This window comes from Spodoptera frugiperda, chromosome 21 (genome assembly GCF_023101765.2).
Source record: "Spodoptera frugiperda isolate SF20-4 chromosome 21, AGI-APGP_CSIRO_Sfru_2.0, whole genome shotgun sequence".
NCBI classification, from domain to species: domain Eukaryota; kingdom Metazoa; phylum Arthropoda; class Insecta; order Lepidoptera; family Noctuidae; genus Spodoptera; species Spodoptera frugiperda.
Genome location: NC_064232.1, coordinates 3,810,022 through 3,833,040, shown reverse-complemented (window position 1 = coordinate 3,833,040; position 23,019 = coordinate 3,810,022). Strand labels below are relative to the sequence as shown.

The 23,019-nt window shown below is 37.5% G+C and overlaps 1 protein-coding gene across 17 annotated transcripts in view; it reads left to right on the top strand.

The window, feature by feature from the left end:
- The window catches only part of LOC118280235 (protein diaphanous), an 80,583-nt gene that overhangs the window by 42,784 nt on the left and 14,780 nt on the right, over positions 1-23,019 (top strand). For 11 of the 17 annotated variants that reach the window (XR_007706621.1, XM_050702025.1, XM_050702026.1 and 8 more), the window contains 16 exons: positions 117-257; positions 1,090-1,198; positions 2,559-2,667; positions 4,228-4,356; positions 6,492-6,622; positions 7,121-7,299; positions 8,583-8,631; positions 10,014-10,052; positions 12,133-12,171; positions 13,903-14,063; positions 14,759-14,887; positions 15,732-15,832; positions 16,381-16,570; positions 17,157-17,333; positions 18,802-18,954; positions 20,200-20,318. Coding sequence is in view for 16 of the 17 variants with exons in the window: in XM_050702025.1 (XP_050557982.1) it covers positions 117-257; positions 1,090-1,198; positions 2,559-2,667; positions 4,228-4,356; positions 6,492-6,622; positions 7,121-7,299; positions 8,583-8,631; positions 10,014-10,052; positions 12,133-12,171; positions 13,903-14,063; positions 14,759-14,887; positions 15,732-15,832; positions 16,381-16,570; positions 17,157-17,333; positions 18,802-18,954; positions 20,200-20,318 (1,955 nt within the window). In the remaining variant the exon portion in view is untranslated. The remainder of the gene's footprint in view (positions 1-116; positions 258-1,089; positions 1,199-2,558; positions 2,668-4,227; positions 4,357-6,491; positions 6,623-7,120; positions 7,300-8,582; positions 8,632-10,013; positions 10,053-12,132; positions 12,172-13,902; positions 14,064-14,758; positions 14,888-15,731; positions 15,833-16,380; positions 16,571-17,156; positions 17,334-18,801; positions 18,955-20,199; positions 20,319-23,019) is intronic. The other 6 variants (XM_035600149.2, XM_035600151.2, XM_050702035.1 and 3 more) reach the window with 5 other exon arrangements.

Genomic DNA, 23,019 nt, shown 5'->3' with positions numbered 1-23,019 from the left:
TCTTGTCGCTATGCTTGTTCTCGTATCAATTTATTGTATTAGCTATTGGTTGCCCTAAATAAATAAATAAATGATTGTGAGTATTTTTTCAAATACCTTTTTTAATATACTTTCAGGTGCTAGCAGCCATATGTTTGATCCCCAATGGACACGAGAAGGTCCTGGAAGCTATCACGATGGCTGGCGAGTCGAGTCGGAAACCTCGACTGCTGCCCATCATCGAAGGCCTGGAGACCAAGACTCCTGAGAGTTTGAAGGTAATTTTTTTTTTGTTTTTTTTTTGTTTAAAAAAACGTTGCCCCACACTAGGATTTTCTCCTGTGTCGTGTGTGCGTTAACAAACATACAAGTTCACATACACATGACACCCAGACCCGAAACAACAATTTGTGGATCACACAAAGAGTTGCTCTGTGCGGGAATCGAACCCGCTACCCGTTGCGCGGCAGCCAGTTGCCCAGACACCGCACCAACCGTGCAGTCAAAAATTTATTATTATTATTAGTTGGTTGGCCTTGTACGAGACTTCCTTTATTAATGTAAGTGTTTGCTAACGTGAACTATTTGTGAAAAGCTCTACTAGTTTCAGTATCCTTAGTACGGGTTTGCTTTACGTTTAACCAAATTGAAACGAGAGCGCGTTCGGCACTCTGATTGGCCGGCTCGAATGAATCAACAAATCAGAACGCTCGTTTCGATCTCGTTAAACGTGAAACAAACTCATACTAAGTCCTGAGGTCACGGCAGGACACATATTTTGTATACGTATGTAAGACGTATATTTCAATTCATTATGTAGCTTTACCATACATGGTGTTGAAGAAACCTGGGGCCGTAGTCTGCTATTACAATTGTGTCAGAATGGTCGATCATTGAGCAGTGCAAGAGGGACGGAGCTATGTAGGTTGTATAGCTCCGTCCCTCTTTAATAGCAGACTAAGGCCCCTGGTCATATAATTGTTTTATTGACCAATGTAATCTCATAATAACTAGGATATTATACTCTTATTAAAATTCTCGTGAATACCTGGAATTGATATAATTTTACGCTCTATTCAAATAGAAATAAGGTTTAAATTGACTATACAGACGGGCTGCATGCAACTTATGAACGCGATAATCACGGAACCTGAAGAATTGGAGTTCCGGTTGCATCTCCGTAGCGAATTCATGAGGACTGGACTCTATGATTGGATCGGTAAGGTTTATTTTGCTTTGTTTTTTTATTACTATCGTAATTTTGCTATTGAGATAGCATTAATGTAGCGTAAAGTCACACTCATTCATATCACGCCTGTTATCCCCGAAGGGGTAAGGGGTGTACATTATGGCACGTAATGCCATTGTACAATGTACACCCACTTTACACCATTTATGTTATAAGTCCCACGTAATAGGGGGTGAGCCTATTGCCATATCTCAGGCATAATTAAAGGCTCCGTGCTAATTCTGAGAAATTTTCGAAAAATTTAAGATTCCCAGTAAGGCGTCCACAGGCCCGCATCGTACTCATCGGATTTTAGTTTGTCTTGTATAGAAACTCATACAACTGCGTCCACTGATCCGCATCGTACGGACCGCATCATCAGCAATGCCTACATGCGATGCGTACTGATGACGTCATACGGAATGCGTACGATGCATACGATGCAGGCCTGTGGGCGCTTACCTTATTATTACTTTTCCCGACCCGGAAATCGTACCCAAGATCCCTTGCCCGCTAGTCGCATTTGCAAGCGAGGCGAGAAGAACCTATATTGTATGTTTGTAACTACATAATAGTGGGGCCACACTACCTTACCGACTACCGGGCTGTTACCGCAATAATTATGACATTAAATTACTGTTCAAATTACTGCATAAACTAGTGTGATTACACTAGAGTTTACCTAGATATGTCAATAAATTAGGCGTTAAAATATCACTTCGATAATTAAGTCATAATTATAAGATGTATCCCAAAGAGATTAATTTAGATGATGTATTCGAAAAACTCGAGCGTTTTTTCATTTGACCACTCCATGTCGGTCGATAGGTACGTGTGTCGCCGGTGAACTCATATTGCACACTGGACAAACGGTAGTGTGGCCACAAACGCATTAAATACTGCGGTAATCTTCTTTGATGTGCGAAAAAGACCGCCGCCGGAGCTATTGCCTACCACCATTTGCCATATTGATTGGCATTGTAAAATTATGACCACAAATCGTGGTTGTTTAAGTTATGGCAATAATAGGCTACTTTCCTACTAGTCAAATTCAATACTTTTTTCGAAACGTCAAAAACGATATTTTCTATGAACTTTGTATGAAATAGTGCATTATGACGTCATAAGTTTTTGACGTCAAATAGCAGACTTATTTCTAGAAATTTAGCTAGAAAAAATCGAAAATTAAATAGTTCATCAAATTTATGAATGAGAGTGTGATTATTTTTTAATAATTTATTGTATTGAAAAGTTGTAATAATTTATTTTTGACCGAGGATAGTAGCCAATTATTGGCATGTCACGGTAGTGTGGCCTCAGCATAATACGTGTGTGTGTCTGTCCCTCACAGACGAGCTGCGGTCGGGCGCGGAGGGCGCGCGCCAGATCCAGATGAATGTGTTCGACACGCACGCTGCCGCCGACCAGGACGAGTTCCTCGCCAAGTTCGATGATGTCCGGTAATTATACTGGTTTTATTCAATAAAACGCTATAAATGGCTTGCAATCAACTGACGTTTTATAATCTATACTAATATTATAAAGCTGAAGAGTTTGTTTGTTTGATTGTTTGTTTGAACGCGCTAATCTCAGGAACTATGGGTTCGATTTGAATAATTCTTTTTGTGTTGGATAGTGCATTTATCGAGGAAGGTTATAGGCTATAAATCATCACGCTACGATCAATAGGAACCGAGCAGAGCGGGTGAAACCGCGCGGAAGTAGCTAGTAAACAATATACAAGGAGTTTACTTATCACATAAGGAGTTTAACAATTGATAGGTCTACATACATAATTAGTTTAGAACTAATACACCAGATGACTCTATTGTTAATACATATTATTTTGTTACATATATTTAACATTATTTTATTGGACTGCCTCGTTGGTCGAGTGGTCGCAAGTGCGACTTCCAGACAAGGGGTCTTGGGTTCGATTCCCGGGTCGGGCAAAGTATTGCTGGGCTTTTTTCGGTTTTTCGAAAATTTCTCAGTAGTAGCACGGAGTCTAGAATTGTGTCCAGTATATGGCAATAGGCTCACCCCCTATTACATGGGACTTATAACACAAATGGTGAAAAGTGGGTGTACATTGTATAGTGGTATTACGCGCCGTAATGTGCACCTCTACCTACCCCTTCGGGGATAAAAGGCGTGAAGTTGCGAAGTTATTTTATTTGCTATTTGGTCCGACAAACTTCGTAGCGCCTCAAACATTTTATTTTCTCACCTTTTAAACCTTCCCTGGACTTCCATAAATAATTCAAGACTAATGGTCAAATACACAAACGTCACTTTTTAAGACGCTCTCAAATGAAGTTCTGTCCCTACAAATTCTTTGTAAACGACAGAGATAGCACGATATTTAAGTACAACTTAAAATTGAGTAGCATTTCAGTATTTGGGCGTAAATTTACCAAATCTGTCTAGCCGTTCTCTAGTTTTAGCGAGACTAACGAACAGCAATAGTTTTATATATTTAAAGATTATTTTATGTATTATATATTAAAACTTAATTTCGTTTGTATGAAAGAAAAAAATAATAATAGGCAGACGATAGTTTTATAGAGCAAAATGCCTGGGTTCGATTCCCGTACAGCGCCCTTAGTGTGATCCACCATTTTTTTTTTAATAAAAACGTTGCCCTACATTAGGATTTTCTCCTGTGTCGTGGGTGCGTTTACAAACATACAATTTCACATACACATGACACGCAGATCCGAAACAACAATCTGTGGATCACACAAAGAGTTGTTCCGTGCGGGAATCGAACGCGCGACACGTTGCACGGCAGCCTATTGCCCAGCCACCGCGCCAACCGTGCAGTCAGAATTTGTTGTTTTATAAAATTGTATGTTTAACTGCCACACTCAGAGACATTTAATGATTACTTAAACTATTCCTTAGTAACAATTTTGTATGGAAAACAATTGCTAAGGACTGGGTTAAGTAACCATTAAATGACTCTGAGTGTGGCGGTAAGATATTCAAGATTGTAATCGATATGTATGCGTTTGCAGAGTGGACTTTAACGACGTCAACGAGTGTTTCGAGTTAGTGAAGAACTTGGTGATGGACACGCCGGCCGAGCCGTACCTACTGTCCATACTGCAGCATCTGCTGTACATACGGGATGATGAGCTTATCAGGTATCAATATATACAATGTGATAGGGGCGAGACTTCTAACCCGTTAAGGCTGAGTTCTACACCTAATTTTATCGACAAAAGTCGGGGGTCGAAGTGGTCGAATCCCCTCCCCCTAAAAGTTATGGCTATTTTAATATTTTTTTTACTTTTTTTAATATCAAAGGTTGTATGCGTCGTAGAAACAAAAAAAAACAACAAACGGTAGCTAATAACCTTGGCTAACTAATTCATTACTTTTTTCATATGTTTGATAATGTTTTGGTGAGAAAAAAATCATTTCTGAATTATTTTTACCGAAAAAATCGCTATTTTTCAATATTTTCAATTAGGGGTTCAACCCCCATATTATTTTTTTTGTCGATAAAATTAGATGTAGTACTCAGCCTTAACGGGTTAGAAGTCTCGCCCCTATCACATTGTATATATATTTTCTATTATATAAAAATAAGTCAGGTTTTCCTTCCTGACGCTATAATTCCAGAACGCAAGAACCGATTTCCACGGTTTTGCATTCGTTGAAAAGGTCTCGGGTTCCGTGAGGTTTATAGCAAAGAAAATACAAGAAAAAAAATCATGGTGGCGAAACGGAGTTCGCCAGGTTTGCTAGTTTTTTTATATGAATCAAGCCGGTAATCGAGCAGACGTATTACCTGATGGTAAGCAATCGCCGCCGCCCATGGACACTTGAAACACCAGAGGCGTTACAAGTGCGTTGCCGGCTTTTTGGGAGTTAGGAATTTAAGGGTTGGGGAATCGGGGATGGGGAAGATTGGGAAGGGGGGAATTGGGCCTCCGGTAACCTCACTCACACAACGAAACACAACGCAAGCGTTATTTCACATCGGTTTTCTGTGAGGCCGTGGTATCACTCCGGTCGAGCCGGCCCATTCGTGCCTAAGCATGGCTCTCCCACACTTTAAAATAATATTAATAATCAACAATTTATGAAGATGAAGATGAAAAATAATATTAATAATCAACAATTTATGAAGTTTAGACTGCCTACTATGTGAGGGCAATTAATTGACGTGCCTTGACGTGATTTGATAAGACTTGAAGTGACTAAATGTAACCTCACGAGATTTAGGGTGGGTTCAAGTAACTTGACGTGATCAGTTTATTATGGAACAAAACGCACTGCAGCGGTACTGCATTAAAGCGGCGCGGTGCGTCGCGACAAATTTGACTCCCGGAGAATATTTTGCCGCTCCGGTCGCGCCGCACAGCTCCGCTACCGCTAGTGCGGCATAGCTAGCTGCAATTCTACATATATGAGGTTTAATAATTTGCAATAGTTCATCTAACTTCTCCTTTGTCATCCTGAAGTAAATATGGAATCGTTTAGGGTCTCTTAAAAGTTTTGGAAAAAGTGTGTGATATTCTCCTTCTTTAAAACGAGAATTTGGAATATCATGCACCCATGTAGACCGTTTTTTATGTCTTTCCAGTTGTTCTGCTTCTTCGCATAATAAAGCTACCACTATCACTTCTTCGGTTATTCCGTCCATCTCGTTCGTCAGGTATCCAACAAATGAGATTTTTTCCGCTCGCTGTAGCACCGCCGCTCCGGTGCCGCGACGCGCCTCCGCTGTAGTACCGCGCTAGTGCGGTTTCACCTTTAATGTGATTTCAGTTAACTTGACGTGATTTGAAATGTCGTATAATTCGACTGAGCCTTTACTCTCCATAGTACGTCTGTTGTATATCAGGAATCATGAGCTTATCAGGTTAGGTGAATACATTCCTAGCAAATAAAACAAAACTTATTTTGTTATCTACTAAGTGACTTGATGTGATTTGACTTGACGGGACTTTATGTGACTTGACGTACGTGGGTTGATGTGAATTGACCTGACTTTATGTGAGTTGATGTGAATATGTGATTTGACGTGACGTGATTTAAATTTGTGTGATTTTATAGTGGTACATAAATGATTTCACGTGACTCGAATAAAATTAATAGAAAAAAATCTTTACTCTATTTTAATAAATTTATAAATAGCGCCTTATTCGTATAAGAATAAGGTAGAAAATCATTATAACCTAGGGGTTACCTAATCGATCTTTTTAACTTAACGCTTTAACCGATTCTAAACCCTAGTCCCATACTAACAAAGTATAAAATCCCATTCCAGGCCAGCGTACTACAAGTTGGTAGAAGAATGTATAACGCAGATAGTTCTACACAAGAACGGTTACGACCCGGACTTCAGAGCCACGCAGCGCTTCAATATAGACGTGCAGCCGCTTATTGACGGACTTATTGGTATGTACGATTAGTATAATTGATCATTATAAGTGAATATACTAAATTAATGAAAATATACAGAATTTGATTTTGTAAATGTTCGAGGATGCTCGAATAGTTTCGAGCTGCGAAAATAGACCTGCACCCTTAGTACTATGTAAAGTAAAGTAATCGAAACTAGAGCGCATTCGGCACTCTGATTGGTTGGGTTATGTGAGCCGGGCAATCAGAGCTCCCGAGGGCACTTTTGAACGTCAAATATAATAATATTAACAATGTCTGTCTGTCGGTCAGTCCTCTAGTTGCTCTATTTGCTCGTTCCAATGTGTAGATTCCTATGGAGAAGAACGAGCAAGAAACTCCATAAGTTACTCTTTTTATTTAACACCAATATTCAGTAAATCAAAAAACCTTTAAAAATGATTATCTTCATTATTAAATACGCATTATAATTATGTTTTACATACAAATCTATAGCGTACATAGAACTAATGTTATTGTACATCTTCCTTCTAGAAAAATCCCGAGCAGAGGAGGAAAGAAGAGTAGAAGAATTAAAATCTAAGCTAGAAGCTGCCATAGCGGCTCGACAGGAGGCCGAGGCCCGCGCCGCCCATCTAGAGGAGAGACTCAAGGCCGCACCCGCCACAGGACCCGCGGGGGTCACGCATAATAACATCGCTGCCATCGCCAAGGTAAGCCAGTCTAAAGTAATAGTATTGAAATCATTATCAGTCAGAATTATTCCATTAGTGAACTTTCCCCCTCCCCCTTTCTTGATATTACCCCTTCCCCCTTCATTTCCCCTTAATTTCCCCCTTTTCCTTTCCCAATCCCCCTTTCTTAATATTACCCTTTCCCCCTTCAATTCCCCTTTCCCCTTAATTTCCCACTTTTCCTTTCCCAATCCCTCTTCCTTGATATTCCCCATTTTCCTTTCCATTTCCCCTTTTACTTTTCATTTCCCCCTTTTCCTTTTCATTTCCCCCTTTCCTTTCTTTGCCCCGTCCCTCATCCTTTTTCCCCTTCCCCCAAACTGAATGCCAAGTGTGGAGTATGTCCTAAGGGTGAGAATCGCGATAAACGAAAGTAAAATAAAACATCGAATGCGACATAAAACATATCTTTCTATTTTTATGAAATTTAGGATGGGGATTTATAATGGTCCCCTTCAAAAAGGGGAAGGAGTATGCAACAATCCCTCCGCTTGGCAATCAGCTTCAGAATAGCAAGTAGATCACAGAAATCTAGAGAACCAAGGCCTAGGTGTACATATTATCGGAAAGGCTTTAAACCTTTATTTTACCGCTAAATTATGTAGTAGTGTGGGAGAGCCATGCTTCAGCACTGCTGGGCCGGCTCGACCGGAGTGATACCACGGCCTCACAGTACACCGACGTGAAACAACACTTGCGTTGTGTGAGTGAAGTTACCGGAGGCCCAATTCCCCCCTTCCCAATCCCTGATTCCCCAACAACCCCTAAATTCCTAACCCCCTATAGGCCGGCAACGCACTTGTAACGCCTCTGGTGTTTCAAGTGTCCATGGGCGACGGCGATTGCTTACTATCAGGTGATACGTCTGCTAGGGACAAGCCCGCCACAACCTCCCATACCGCTACAACTCCTGTGCACCAGGATCTACAGTAGATACAAACATGAAAACACCGGAACATTGAAGTCCGGCGCGTCTCAGGGACATGAATGACTGTCTTGGATCCCGCAACGAAACAAATCAGAAGATGTTATTAGAGGAGAAGAAAAAGAAAACGATAGTTTCCACTTCCCTCGGTGAATTTAATGCAGGAGACAGAATGACTTAAGCCTTAAGGCACAAAAGAGACTGCACAACTGGGAGAAGCCCAGTCGCCAAGCACCACGGAAATTTTACTTAAAACTAAAATACTAAATGGGTACGTCTGCTAGTTTACATGTTCCATAAATAAAAAAATAATAATATGTAATATGATTGTTTCCAGGTAATATCAAGCCCGGGTCCGCCGCCGCCCCCGCCGCCGATGCCCGGAGGTGAGTGATATAACTCCTTAACATAATAATATAACTATAACACTTGTTAAACAGTACGGTGAAACCTACAACGTTACTTACTCAGGGGGAATATAATAGATTATAATTAGTTGTGACTAACAGAAGATTATTTTAGAAAAACAGATGTTCTGTTACTAAATAAAGATTGGTTCGGTACATATTTTTATACTGGGTTTTTTTTTTATTTATACATTTATTTATTTATTTATTTATTTATTTTTTTTTTTTTTTTTTTTTTTATGGGACTTGCCGGTAATCGAGCAGACGTATTACCTGATGGTAAGCAATCCATGGACACTTGAAACACCAGAGGCTTTACAAGTGCGTTACCGGCTTTTTGGGAGTTAGGAATTTAAGGGTTGTTGTTCGGGAATGGGGATGGGGAAGGTTGGGAAGGGGGAATTGGGCCTCCGGTAACCTCACTCACACAACGAAACACAACGCAAGCGTTGTTTCACGTCGGTTTTCTGTGAGGCCGTGGTATTACTCCGGTCGAGCCGGCCCATTCGTGCCGAAGCATGGCAAGAGATTATTTATTTACTTTACTTGATACATTTTTAAATATTCAATTAAAAAAAAACATTTATAAATATAAAAATCAGTAGCCCACCGGTAACGGGATAAATCCAAGCTACCGGCAGTCAGGGCTCAAGAGGTTAATTATTATGTTATCGGCTTACTCACGTAACTGTTTGATGAGGAACTCGACTAGTTTCAAGCCATGCTAGAGGCTCAGTAATAGCGACAATCGCCGCGTCGTGTGTCGCGGAATGTTGCTCATGAATATGAGTCTCTAGGCTCTAGCGGACTGCCTAACGGGTTTACCGGGGCTCCGGTTTAAAAAGCGGGAGTAGAAACGGGTGGTTTTTAGTCAGTAAGAGTCTGACACTCCCTCTCGCCTCGCCCAAGGCGGGAGAAGTCATTGGATGATTTAACCCCCTCAAAAAAAAAGCCTCTAGCATGGCTTGAAACTAGTCGAGTACCTTTTCAAACAGTTACGTGGGTAAGCCGATAACATAATAATTAATTTAGTATGTCTCACGACTTTTAACGAGAAATAATTTTGTTATTTTATTTTATATGCAAATGCAAATCACAATACTATTAACTTTTATATTATAACACATTTTCACTGGCATGTTATGTTATAATAATACTGTTATGGGTTATGTCTGTCTATCTAACATAGGGGTGATTACAAACGTTTTCTTCTCTACAATAATAACTATATTATATTCCAAATCCACACAAAACCCACAACAGTACAAAAAACAAATTAAAATATACAATCACGAATGCTCTGTCTCTCTCGCACACACTGCATGTGACTATACCTGTCTCTTTCTGGTGTGGTGTTTTAGGAGCGTGTGCACCGCCGCCGCCGCCCCTGCCGATGTCAGGTTTGTTTCTATAAACTTCTATTTATCATTTATACTGACTTACTTCTAAATGACAGACTTCGTTCACGTAGAAAAGAGTAGATGACTAATTTGTATTTTTTTAATGTCCACCTTGTAGATTATTTTAAAATATTAGATGCGTATTTTTTATTTTCTTACGGAAACAAATACTTTCGGAGATATATAGATTTTATATATCGCTTGACGTCACTTTTAGGTACGTTTTATACTCAAAAGTGACGTAGTTAGCTCCCACTCCTAAACTTTGACACGTTTTATGGTTAATAATATTGTTTCATTACCTAACTGACGGACTAAATAGATTTTTAATTTTCATACCCCGTCATCATCTCTATTGTGTGGTGTAAACGGTTGACTTCTTAACGTACGACTTCGGGATCATGGATATGTAGATAGTTAATGGATGACTTCGAAAGATTTCGTTATCGCAGACTTATAACATATTGTAAATGGTTGACTTCTTAACGGATACATTTATAATTTCACGTAGAAATGTGTGTTGTAAACGGTTGACTTCTTAACGTACGACTTTGTGATCATAGACTTGTAGGTAGTTAATGGATGACTTCGAAAGATTTCGTTATCGTAGACTTATAACATATTGTAAATGGGTGACTTCTTAACGGATATATTTATAATTTATGACTTGTAAATAGCAGACTTCGTTCACGTAGAAATGTGTGTTGTAAACGGTTGACTTCTTAATATAGGACTTTGTGATCATAGACTTGTAGGTAGTTAATGGATGACTTCGAAAGATTTCGGTATCGTAGACTTATAACATATTGTAAATGGGTGACTTCTTAACGGATATATTTATAATTTCACGTAGAAATGTGTGTTGTAAACGGTTGACTTCTTAATATAGGACTTTGTGATCATAGACTTGTAGGTAGTTAATGGATGACTTCGAAAGATTTCGGTATCGTAGACTTATAACATATTGTAAATGGGTGACTTTTAAACATGTGACCACAGTGGCGTAGACTTGTATTGTTATAAGTAAGTGACTTCTAAACATGTGACTTCGTTCACGCAGAATTTTATATTGTAAGTAGATGACTTCGTAGACTTCATCCAAGTAGAATTTCCATGTTTTTTATGACTTAATCGTCAACTGGCGAGCGCGAATCTCGCGAGCGCGCGCGAGTTGGCACTTTTCGATTTTGCCTACTTTTTTTGTCGTCAACTCGCGCGTCTATATAATTTGATGTTTTAATGTATAGTCAGCTACAAAAACGTTATAACAAATTTAATTTAGTTAGGTACTTACCTACTATAAATGTATAAGAAACTTTAAGAAATTTGATTTTTAAAATAAAACAAAATATACATCGTTTTGAAATCAGTTTATTATAAATCAACAGGACAAAATATAAATTATTAGTAGTATTTCCCTTACTAATTATCAACAATATCACATTGATTTGAGAATTTGGCTTATTATCTTATTATCTAGTATGTAAATTGTAAAAAACTAAGTAAATAAAATAGAAACAACGAAAACACTCCCCTCACATACTCGTATACAAAATTATATGTGAGGAGATTTTCGATAAATCTCATAAATAATTCGTCGTCGTCTCGTCAATAAATAATTATTAATAGTTTTTGTTTTCAATCTCTTTTTATTTGACTGTACTTTACATAGACGCGCGAGTTGACGACAAAAAAAGTAGGTAAAATCGAAAAGTGCCAACTCGCGCGCGCTCGCGAGATTCGCGCTCGCCAGTTGACGATTAAGTCTTTTTTATTGGTAATGAATGACTTCTATTTACATAGACTACTCGTTCATAACATTATTCAATTAAAATCAATAAGTAGTTGCTTAAATTAGCGAATTAAATCAACCAAATAAAGAAGTCAGCCTTTTAATATTTAGCATTAATAGCCCAAGTCTATTTTCTCTCTTCTCAAAATCTTTTCTATCTATCAGTTTTCTATGTGAACGAAGTCCCACCTCATCTTAAAAGAATTTTTAATATAATCTGCATGTCTATCTAAAAGCATGATTACCTTCAAGCATGTTCTATCTAACGGGTACCGGTGTGTTTTCTAGTCGACTCTGGCGCCCCACCACCGCCCCCTTTGCCTACAGGTACGTTCACCCGAATGTAGCACTTAACACATGGGATTAAGGTACATTTTGGTTTGGTTTTGTATGTCGATAATATTTTTTTTTGTCGTCATTATCACTAACAACCCTTGAGAGTTCTCTGCTGGACTATAGGTCTCTACTAAAGAGGTTTGACATATCATGATCGTCACACTTGGTAAGCAAGTAGATCGCGGATGTTAAAGGTACGCGCCCACAAGCCCGCATCGTACGCATCGCACGCAACGGATTTTAGTTTGTCTTGTATTGAAACTTATACAAGTGCGTCCACTGATCTGCATCGTACGGACCGCATCATCAGCAATGCCTACATGCTGCCGCCTACATGCGATGCGCACTGATGACGTCATACGGAATGCGTGCGATGGGTACGATGCGGGCCTGTGGACGTTTATCTTAAATCAGTCTACTCATAACATACTCGTCAATCTGCCTTGAGCAAGCGTGGTGATTAATGCTCATACCTTCTCCGTTTGAGAAGAGGCATTTGGTCAGCAGTGGACACTTGATTATGATGTGATACCAAATAACTTGGCTTATTTAACTACCCATCTTCATTGGAAATTCAACTGTAAAACGTTCGTGAATAAGGTTCATTTTATGATAGTAGGTTCAGTTTAATAGTTTATTTATATTATTAATCCGTTCTCAGATGCAAAATCAAGATATGAAAGACGTTATAATTCTATGTCCTGTATAAAGAAGAATAATTGTATGTGGTATTTCATATTTTTATAATTTAGTAGAGTATAGACGTCGTACACTTTCGAGGTAGCCCGATCAATTTCGAGTTTGACCGTAGTTGAAGAAATGAAATGTTTTAGGTTAAAAATATAGAGTATTAATTTTTTTGGAGCTCAGGTAAAAATTGTGCAATGAATATTTTGATATAGGTATAAAAGGTTTTCTAAAAGTATTCGAATATTGCATTCACGCATAGTGCGTATTTGTGAACCACGTTATGCAGAGTAGAGTTAATGTTTATTTAACTTCTTTATGTTCTCAAATTGAATTAACTGGTCCGGGGTACGAAATTTCTTCACTATTGTAATCTTCAAACACAACACTACCTCCCATTAAAGCCGTGGCAGATACATTTGAACATCGTATATAATATGGTTATTTATCTAGGACTTTATTCGCTTGTGGCGCCATCTGGCGGAGTGATTTAACCTGTATTGTAGTTATTCGCAATTAAAAACGTTATTCATAGTATTATAGTAGTTTGTAGAATTTTGTGTTTGTGCTACATACTTGTATTTTAATGTGGGTAATGGTTTTGTGTACGGTGGTATTATGGTAATGTAATATAAATAATAAATAATATATATAAATTTTAATGGTTACTTAACCCAGTCCTTAGTAATTGTCAAACAAAATCGTTGTTACTAAGGAATAGTTTTAATAACAATTAAATGTCTCTGAGTACGGCCTAAATATATAGTTATAAATTGCATATAGAGCTTGCCAATTATGATATCCTATGCTAGATTGGTATCAGGGAGAACTCTAGTGTTTACCTGGTTCCCTAGGTCCCTTACCTGGCTCAGGTGTATGTGAAACTCTAAGCAGGAGAAGGAACGGGGTGGTGTTTAGTCAGTAAGAGTCTGAAACTCTCGCCTCACCCAGGGCGAGAGTTGATAAGGTTAAATTCTGTAACCAAAAAGCCTATATAAGGTATGTTCTTTTCATTTATGTGTTTTCTATCCTCAGCAGGAGGAGGTCCGCCCCCACCGCCACCGCCTCCGATGCCAGGTGGGCCCCGTGGCCCCCCTCCGCCCCCCATGCCGGGTATGGGGGGCCCGCCACCCCCTCCACCAATGATGGGAGGACCACGACCGCCGCCACCGCCTGGAGGATTTATGCCTAGAATGGTAAGTCAAAGTCAAAGTCAAAATCATTTATTTCAAATAGACCAGAAAGGCACTTTTGAACGTCAAAGCAAATATAATAATATTAATAACGTCTGTCTGTCGGTCAGTCCTCTAGTGAAGCTATTTGCTCGTTCCAAAGTGTAGTTTCCTATGGAGAAGAACGAGCAAGAAACTCCATAGGTTACTCTTTTTCAATCAGATTTACAATACAATTCTTGGTTACATTGTTTCGATTACTATGACAGGGCGACACACAAGCCTGCATTACATCTGATGGTAAGCAATCGCCCTTGGACACTCACAAGACCAGAGGAGTTACAAGTGCGTTGTTCACTGGTAAGCAATCGCCCTCACGCTCACAGCTACAAGACCAGAGGAGTTATCGAAGTGCGTTGTTCACTTCTAAGGATTTTCTCCTGTGTCGTGGGTGCGTTTACAAACATACAAGTTCACATGCTACAAGACCCGAAACAACTACTACAAGACAGAAAGTAATCGAAATCGAGAGCGCGTTCGGCGAGTCTGACCAATTGGCTTATTCTAGCCGGCCAATCAGAGCGCCGAATGCGGTCACGTAAAGTAACTATAAACTCGTACTTAGGGCACAGACACACAGACCTTACGACGGTAACTTTAACAACAATACCTCAATAAAACCATCATAAATAAACAGTACTCAATCTCTACCATTCCAGCCGGTACCAGACGTATTGCCACACGGACTGAAACCCAAGAAGAAGTGGGAGGTGGAGGGGCCCCTGAAACGTGCCAACTGGAAGACTATCGTGCCGCAGAAGATGTCTGAAAAGGCATTCTGGGTCAAGGTGAGGAGTTAAACTTTTTGCCTCTTCTCACACGAAGAAGCTTTGCGCATTAATAATAGGGTATTATCCTACTAGTCAAATTCAATACTTTTATCGAAATGTCAAAAACGTTACTTTTCTATGAATTTTGTATAACATTGCAAATTATGACGTCATAATTTTTTTGCGTCAAATAGCATACTTATTACGCAAAAAATAGCAAGAAAAATTTAATAAATAAGTATATCGTCAAATGAATGAATGAAAATACGATTATTTTGGGATATTTTATTATATTGAAATATCAAAATAATTTATTTTTGACCTAGGAAACTACCCAATTATGCTTGCTCAATGAGGGTTGGCGATTTCAAACTTATAATTAGAAATTTAGAGTATAGGTTTCCTCACGATGTTTTCCTTCATCGTTTTTCAGTGTCTAAATAATGTTGAAAAGTACATAATACATATAACTCGTAAAATGTCACATTGGTACTTGCCGTTGGTAGGTTTCGAACCCTCAGGCATGAGAAGCGGGCGTTTTAGACATCCAAGCCACTACGACAATGCGCCATAGTCTGTTATAAACGACAAACAAAATGTACTTTAAAAAAAGACATTATCTTGTCTATCGTTCTTCTGTATCGCACTCAGGAACAATAACAGTCCTCTACATAGAGCAACGTCACGCCTTTTATCCCCGAAGGAATAGGCAGAGTTGCTCATTACTATTTATTACATACACGTAATGCCGCTATACAATATACACCCTACATTAGTGTTATAGTTAAGTCCTATGTAAAAGGGGGTGAGCCTATATAGCTAGCTATACCCAGTTCTCTACATGTATGTATTTATGTTACAGGTACAAGAAGATAAACTAGCGTCCCCCGACATATTGACCGGGTTGGCGCTTAAGTTCTCGAGCAAACCTGTCGCTAAGAAGAGCGAGGATGCTGTTGATAAGTGAGTTCCTACGTAGTCATTAAAGTGCTAGATACATACTTAATCGGATTTAAGGTAAGCGTCCACATGTCCGCATCGTACGAATCGCACGTATCAGCAGTAACTACCTACATGCAATGCGTAGCGTGCTGATGACGTCATGTGACGCGGGCCTGTCGACGCGTACCTTTACACACTTCTCTAGATATTAATTTGTCTAATGCAAAGGCATAATAACGTAAATAAATTACCATAAACCTTGCGTACCAGTTAAAGCCAGAGACATAGTTTCAATCTGTGTTATCTATTACTGAAAATATCCCAATAATAAACGTGAATCAAACTTTGTTGGTTTTTGTTGGTTTGTCGTTTTTGCGACCATTCGGCCAATGAGATAATTTTAATGATAATACGTTTACGTAGTTTAGAATACAGGTACATTTAAATGTTAAAACTTTTAAATCCATTAACTAATTTTTGTTTCCATTTCATTAATTTCGTCTTTTCGCATATTTATGACCATCAATTTCCTCAAAATCACCCAAAAACTAACACCCATAAACCCAAAGATATGCTTTCAGGGTCCACACGCTGAAGAAGGTCAAAGATCTAAAGGTGCTAGACAGTAAAGCGGCTCAGAACCTATCCATCCTATTAGGCGGTTCTCTAAAACATATGTCCTATGAACATATTCGAACCTGCATACTACGGTGCGATACTACTGTGCTCACCGCTAATGTACTGGATTTGTTAATACAGGTGAGTCGGGGAAGTCGGAAAAGTCGAGGTAACTCGGTAAAGTCGGAAAAATCTGGTAAAGTCGGGATAGTCGGTAAAATCGGAAGAGTCGGAATTGTTATTACGATCTCTAATAAACTACAGAAAACATATATTACATCATAGATAATAGAAAAATAGATTTCTTATGATTTTCATTGTTTATTATTATATTTTTATAATAACTATCGTGAGACATACTAAATTAACTAAAAAAACACGGTTTACTCACGTAAATTAATGGAGAAAAGCTCTACTAGTTTTGAATCACAGAGGGACTCTTCATCATGAGCAGCGTGAACGACATCACGCAGCCTACCGAATAGGCTACAGTCCTTCTGTGACTCAAAACTAGTAGAGCTTATCTCCATAAATTTACATGAGTAAACCGTGTTTTTTAGTTAATAACTGTTATATTTCTATTATTTAATCTGATATAGTGCCCCAGTTATTAAATCTTATGAACTCAAAACACGGAAATGAATTCGAGCACACTCAATTACTTTCAACCTCACACCGGGGCTCATAAAATCTTCATTAATTGAATGCTATCTTCAAATTATTCCAGTATTTACCACCAGCGGACCAGTTGAAGAAGCTGGCTGAGTTGAAGGTGAACAGTGAAGAGTTGACGGAGGCTGAGCAGTTCGCTGCCACGGTGGCTGATATAAAGCGACTGGTGCCCAGGCTCAGGAGTTTGGCTTTCAGGGAGCATTACGCTGAAATTATATCTGAAGTTAAACCGGTATGTATTTTTTTTTTTTTTTTTTTTTTATAAAACGTTGCCCTACATTAGGATTTTCTCCTGTGTCGTCGGTGCGTTTACAAACATACAAGTTCACATACACATGATACCCAGACCCGAAACAACAATTTGTGGATCACACAAAGAGTTGCTCCGTGCGGGAATCGAACCCGCTACTCGTTGCGCGGCAGCCAGTTGCCCAGCCACCGCGCCAACTGTGCAGTCTTCGCCATTATTATTTAGATTTCTTTGAAAATAAAAATGTGTGGATGTAGGAGGACTTTTATTCAAAGTCAAAAGATTAATTTCAATGAATCCTAAATAAGGCACTTTTGAAACGTCAAATTGAATTATCCGTCAGTCTGTCTGTCAGTAGTTTCGAATGGAGAAGAACGAGCAATAATTAAATAGTGCAATGCTTTTCAACGAAGTCAAAGTCAAAGCATTTATTTTCAATTAATCCTAAATAAGGCACTTTTGAAACGTCAAATTGAATTATCCGTCAGTCTGTCTGTCAGTGAAGCTAGGCGCTCGTTCCAAAGTGTAGCTTCGAATGGAGAAGAACGAGCAAGAAACTCCATCCTCCGATTTATGAATCGATCTGTTTGAAGCAATAGGATTATCTGTTTTAAATAAAACGTTGCCCCATACTAGGATTTTCTTTTGTGTCATGGGTGCGTTTACAAACATACAAGTTTACATACATTTTTCACACTCCATACCCTATTTTCGCAGACTTTCTGTTTGAAACCTAAGGTTGACTGGTAGAGAATGCCATATGTTATTAAGTTTGCCTTATGTATCACTACAACATTGTATTATGTACATTAAATATGAAATAAATTGATGAAAGTGTGGACGCCTGCTCATATTCTAAGAGCAATACGGCGTAATACAAATATATATTTTTATGACGTAGGCTCTCATTCTCGTTTATTTGTTTAAGTTTTTTGTTAATATTAAATTAATAAATAGTTTTAATATAGCTATTGCCTTTTACATTATTTATATCATAAATAAATTACCTATACAATGTGATAGGGGTGGGACTTCTAACCCGTTAAGGCTGAGTACTACATCTAATTTTATCGACAAAAAAAATAATATGGTGGGTTGAACCCCTAATTGAAAATATTGAAAAATAGTGATTTTTTCGGTAAAAATAATTCACAAATGATTTTTTTTCTCACCAAAACATTTTCAAACATATGAAAAAAGTAATGAATTAGTTAGCCAAGGTTATTAGCTACCGTTTGTCGTTTTTTTTTTGTTTAGTAAAAAAAATAAAAAAAATATAAAAATAGCCATAATTTTTAGGGGGAGAGGATTCGACCTCTTCGACCCCCGACTTTTGTCGATAAAATTAGATGTAGAACTCAGCCTTAACGGGTTAGAAGTCTGACCCCTATTACATTGTATACCGACCACTACACAAAAATATATATTTTCAAATGCATTTCTCTTACAGGACATAGTATCAGGCACGGCCGCCTGCGAAGAGGTGAAGTCATCGGAGAAGTTTGCCAAAATACTCGAGCTTCTACTACTGCTGGGGAACTACATGAATTCTGGCTCCAACAACGCTGGTGCATACGGATTTGAAATTAGCTTCTTGACTAAGGTAAGGGAAGTTCAGACACTTCTACAACGTGTAACAAAATACCCATATACATCAAGAAGCCCTGATGAATACAGGTTGAATAGAATCTCTACACGAAGTTTCAGCTTAAAATACGTTTAAAAAAAATTGTACCAAATACTTGGTATCGCATAGTTCTTGATTTCAAATCATACAAACGTGTCACAACACTACAGGGATCACTCGCTAATATTACGAAACATTTCTTCTGTCAATCTGATCGCCTAGTACCTGTCTACCTAATTTTGAAACACGGGCGGCGCGATTTAAAAAATTCATAACTTGGTACCATGAAAAAATTAGTTTAAAAACCCTTACCGTATCGTTTGTATTGTTATCTAGAAGCCGTGCACTTGATATGTATACCCCCTTTTTGTTACACGTTGTATACAGAGTGTAAGCGGAACGCTCCCAAACGGCGCAAACAGGTGACGGTAAAAAACGAGTCTTATTAAAAAAAAAAAAAGAATAAAATTTTTGTAATCTAATCATTAGTTGTAATCTAATGCTGAATTTTGATATTGCATGAATAATACGAAAACAAAAACCGATTAAAATTATGAAGACATAAACAAATTTTGGTGTTTTTCGGTTTTTCGGGAGCGTTCCGCTTACACCTTGTATTATAGTAGTAAGTATTTGTTATTTATTTTCTTAAGGGGTTGAGATTTTGGTCAGTAAAAAAATAGTGTACAATGAAATATAAATGTATAGGCCTTTTAATAGGGTAGATGACTAATTTTTATTTTAGTGTCTGTCTTATAGATTTTATATTAAAATATCACACACGTATTTTTATTTTCTTACGTTTCCGTAAATAGTTTCGGAGATATATATATATATATCTCCGAAACTATTATATATATATATATATATATATATATATTGATTTGAAATATCGCGTGACGTCACTTCTAGGTAGGTTTTATGCTTAAAAATAACGTTGTTAGCTTGGGAGCTAACTACGGTGCCTATTTGAAATTTAGTAGTAAACTATAATTTTATACATTTTATATTTTTTTATACGATTTTCATTATCTGCCTAACATTAAACTTCATATACTCAAAAGTAATATTGTAAAGTAATATTACTTACTATTTACTGTGCCCATCAGGGTCCACGATTGCTACCATGTTATTTATATTACCATCTATTTGCAATAAAGAATTATGATTATGATTAATAAAACGATGACCGGGTAATAATAAACATATATTTGTCCACAGTTAACAGCAACAAAGGATTTAGAAAACAAACAAACGTTACTACATTACTTAGTAGAGACCATAGAGAATAAGTTCCCGGAGGTACTTACGTTTGCCGAGGAAATGCCACACATAGACAGGTAAGGACATTGTATCAGTGAGCATTGCATAATACTGTGTGACATAGCTTAGCATATCAAAGCATAGTTGAAGTAATCGAAACAATGTAACCATGAATTGTATTGTGAATCTGATTGGAAAAGAGTAACCTATGGAGTTTCTTGCTCGTTCTTCTCCATAGGAATCTACACTTTGGAACGAGCAAATAGCTTCACTAGAGGACTGACCGACAGACTGACGTTATTAATATTATTATATTTGCTTTGACGTTCAAAAGTGCCTTCCTGGTCTAATTGAAATAAATAATTTTGACTTTGACTTTGACATAGGGTAGCGTTACATAGCGTAGAAAAACATGATGGTTAGCATAGCATATCTTAGCGATAAATTCGGTGCATGGCGTAGCATAACGTAGCGGAGGGTGTCGTAAAGTAGCCTAGCATTGCACAGCTTAACCTAGCATGTCATATAATAGAATAGCATTGATGTCCGAATATGTACTTAAACGCTACTCAATTTTAAGATGTTCTCAAAACTAGTTCTGTCCCTATCAATTCTTTATAAAATGACAGAGATAGCACGATATTTAAGTACAACTTAAAATTGAGTAGCATTTCAGTATTCGGGTGTAAGTAGCTTAGTATTGAGTAGCGTAGCGTAACATAATTCTGACATTAAGTCCACCCTTGTATATTTTCTATAATACATATATATTTTGAGGCAGCCTTAAGGAATGAAAATCAAGATTTTGGTTCAAACGAGATCTCACAAGACTAAGAATAAAGACAATCTCGATATTGGCGAGATCTCGCGAGATTAATATGGCATTCCTTTATCAGGATTTTATTCGCTACCAATGCCATCTATACAGCGCAAATCCTTTCATTTTCAACATTCCCAAGTAAAAACAACTAATTTATTCATATCAAAACGCTTTTCTAACAACTAAATCCTGTTTCTATCTATGAAACAAACACAAATAGATTTAAACGCAAATTAAAATTATATTATTTAGAAATATTTAATATCCATATATGTAAGTGTAAGTTAAGTTAAAGTTAAGTGTGTTACAACAACTTATGATATCTATACATAGTATAAAACAAAGTCGCCCATTTTGTCTGTAGTCCCTTCGTATGCATAAAACTTTAAAACTACGCAACGGATTTTGATGCGGTTTTCACTAATAGAAAGAGTATTTTCTCCGACAGGTTTTTATATATAATTGAAATACATTGAAACTATATTAGCTGAGTTATAGCGATTTATGTCCAAGAAGTCAGAAAAAAAATCTAATTGAAGATTGCATTTGTGCGTGCGCCGCTTATACCGTTGGATACAAGTAAGAACAATGTATAGCAAAAACATTGGTCTTTATTAGTTCTACAAAAAAGTCCGCGATGACATATATCCAGCTTTTTTATTTAAGTCACAAAAACTACTTTTCTGTATTAAAAAAACATTTAATTCGTTGGGTGATGTTTAACTGGTGATATAACCAATAATACATATATCCTTATCATAATAAGTAAGTTCATCATCACGAGCATTTAATTTAGATTATTTTTGCAGTTTACAGTGTGTTATTTAGACATATAGTTTAGGAGATATCACGATATTAGTATTGCGGCACGGTACGGGCCGGCCGCGGCGGCGGGGGCAGCGTCCCTATAAATAATATTAAAAAGTAGGTACTACGACTTTGATCTATACATATAAGACAAAAAAAAAATCTGTACATTACTTAAATATTTTTTCCAAAAACTGATAGGGGGCGATCAAAGAAGAGTCACAGAAACCAAAAAACATTTTAATATTTTAAACGCGGTTAAGGGAAAGAGAAGTTATTGTGAATTGAAAATTAGTATCCAATATGTGTTGGTGCGTTGACTGTATTTGTCGAAGTAGCGGGATACACGCAAACGAAGTTGCGCGGGTCAGCTAGTTGTACTTAAAATATATTTGTTTAAAGACTTAGCGACCCCACAGTCAAACCATTGCAACGGTTTTGTGGGGCTTACAGTCAGTTGCAGGAACGATCATTAAATTTTTAAAGTTACTTTAAATATTAATGAAGCTTTAAAGTGTTGCACAAAGAAGTATTTCTATCTCATTTTAATGCCGGATTAACTTTAATTAAAGAAACGTCAAATCGGGACTTTAGCCTATTTTTTACGTTGCACAAAACGTCATTAGCGCTAAAGGAGCATTAAATTGACAGTTTGGGGCTATAATTTTTAATGCCTAGTCAAACATCCATTAAACTTGTTATTAAACTCTCAATTCTTTTGTAAATAGTGCTAGTAATATTTTTTTACTTTATTACAGTATTATTTATAATGTCCCTTTCAAGCCTATCATCTTTATTCGCTCCTTCCACGACGACGTCGTGTACCAGATAGGATAAATTTATTTGAAAAACACGACGGAGAAGAGTTTCGTGTGAGATTCAGGATTTCCAAAGCTTTACGCATTTGCGAGATACTCAATTTAGAAACTGAAACTCGAAGAAATAAAGCTATTGGTCTCACATAGTTATTGATACTAGTGGCCGCCTAGTGGTCGAAATTCGACCATATACGATTTAATTTACAATACCACTTAACATACGTTCAAGGATAATTTTTATTTAACGAATTGCTATTCGTATTGTAAAATTCAAATTAATATATTCCGGCGCATCATGAATAACCAAACCTCTTCATTATATTAACCTCCTTC